Consider the following 1,558-nt stretch of genomic DNA (forward strand, 5'->3'; position numbering starts at 1 on the left):
ATAGTTGACAAATTCGCTTTCAATTTCTTCATGAGTTTCCATCTTAGCCCCCTGCTCATTTTGTATGTGAGTTATGTTGTTATTCATTCTATGTTGGATGGTGGTACTATGAAAATTTTTTGTGTTTTTTTCTCCATCCTTAAGCCATCTTATTCTTGATTTTTGCCTCCATAGCGTTTCTTCCTGTTTTTCCCTTTCTAAGATTTGCGACTCAAGAATTTTTTCCTGTTCTGACAGGTCATCTGATCAGCCTTCAATTATAATCCTTTGCTGTAGGCATTTCATATCTTGATCGAGGGCACTCTGAGCCCAGAAAATATTGCCAAAAGAAGTATGATTCCATTGTTTGATCTTGCCCTTGAGATGCTTAAGCTTCTGTTGAAACTGAAACATCTTTGTCCCTTCTAGAGGAGAGAAATTGTTCCATTCCGTGTTGATTAAGTTATTGAAGTCCAGATGAGACATCCAGAAAGCTTCAAAACGAAATGGTCTTCGGATAGTGCTGCCAGGACGAGTCCATTGTAGCGAGATTGGCCAGTGATTTGATCCCGAGATCGGCAAGATGGAAGCAGCAAAATCTCCCCCTAAGTGAATAGCGTTGTCTGATAATAAGAATCTATCCAGACGAGAAGCAACCTGTTGCAGCCCCGCTCTTTTGTTATTCCAGGTAAAAAGTCCGTTGTTGAAAGGCATGTCAATAAGCCAATTGTTCTGAATGAAATCCTTTAGGTGATTCCCGTCCTTGTTCCCTCTGTTCCTACCTCCCCTCTTTTCTTCCAGCCTAGTAATCACGTTGAAATCGCCCCCAGAAATCCACAAAGGGTGCAACCTATCAGAGTTGATTACTGAGAGGGTATTCAGGATTTCTATCTTGTGCATGGTCTCCTGGGGAAAATACACATTGGTAAGATGCCCATATGTATTGGTCCCTATGATGTGAAATATTGCTTGGATGAAATTCTTGTTAGCATGGATGTTGTTGAGCATAATAGTTTGAGCGTCCCATAAGACTGCTAGGCCTCCAGACGCTCCATCTGCATCCACTGCCACGTTGAGACCTCCTAGCCAGGCTTTTGCTGCCATTCTTTCTAAAGCACTTGAATTGCATTTTGTTTCTTGCAGGAATAGGATTTGTGGTTTTTCTTGCATTATCATGTTTTTGAGTAGTCTCCCTTTCCCTGGGCCATTGAGCCCTCTAATATTCCATGATATTAACTTCATTGGGAAGAGCTGTGGAGGGAGTTATAATACTTTGTTAGCTTGGAGTACCTGCCTGACTCCACTAACATTTCTCCTATTCTGATTGTTCGTTGAAGATCTGTTTTTCTTCCACGTTTTTTGATATCTTTGGTGATGAATCTTCCATCCCAAGGGCTGCCAGTCTGAATACCTAGAGATTTTTGCCTTTGTGCCCGGGATAAGATCTCCTCTAGATTCTCTACTTGTTGATCTGGAATTTTGTCAAAGTTTTTTGTTTTACATGCCTGCTCTAGGCCCAGAATGTCTAGTTCCCCAATGTCTATGCTTTCTGGATCCTCCTCCATGTGCTGAGATTCAT

At 41.5% G+C, this 1,558-nt stretch overlaps 1 protein-coding gene across 1 annotated transcript; it reads right to left on the reverse strand.

Annotated features, from left to right (window-relative positions):
* Positions 1-246: 246 nt before the first annotated feature.
* LOC149209193 (uncharacterized) lies at positions 247-1,083 on the reverse strand. Its single transcript, XM_089398537.1, has one exon. The coding sequence runs from the start codon at positions 1,081-1,083 to the stop codon at positions 247-249; it is 837 nt and encodes a 278-aa protein (XP_089254663.1).
* Between the last annotated feature and the right edge of the window lie 475 nt (positions 1,084-1,558).

The sequence above is a fragment of the Pinus tabuliformis genome, chromosome 1_2, assembly GCF_031772625.1.
Source record: "Pinus tabuliformis cultivar Carrire ecotype Pingquan chromosome 1_2, CPIR1, whole genome shotgun sequence".
NCBI classification, from domain to species: Eukaryota; Viridiplantae; Streptophyta; class Pinopsida; order Pinales; family Pinaceae; genus Pinus; species Pinus tabuliformis.

Coding starts and splice junctions, on each gene's coding strand:
- LOC149209193 (XM_089398537.1), bottom strand. CDS start 1,083: ATGGCAGCAAAAGCCTGGCTAGGAGGTCTCAACGTGGCAGTGGATGCA.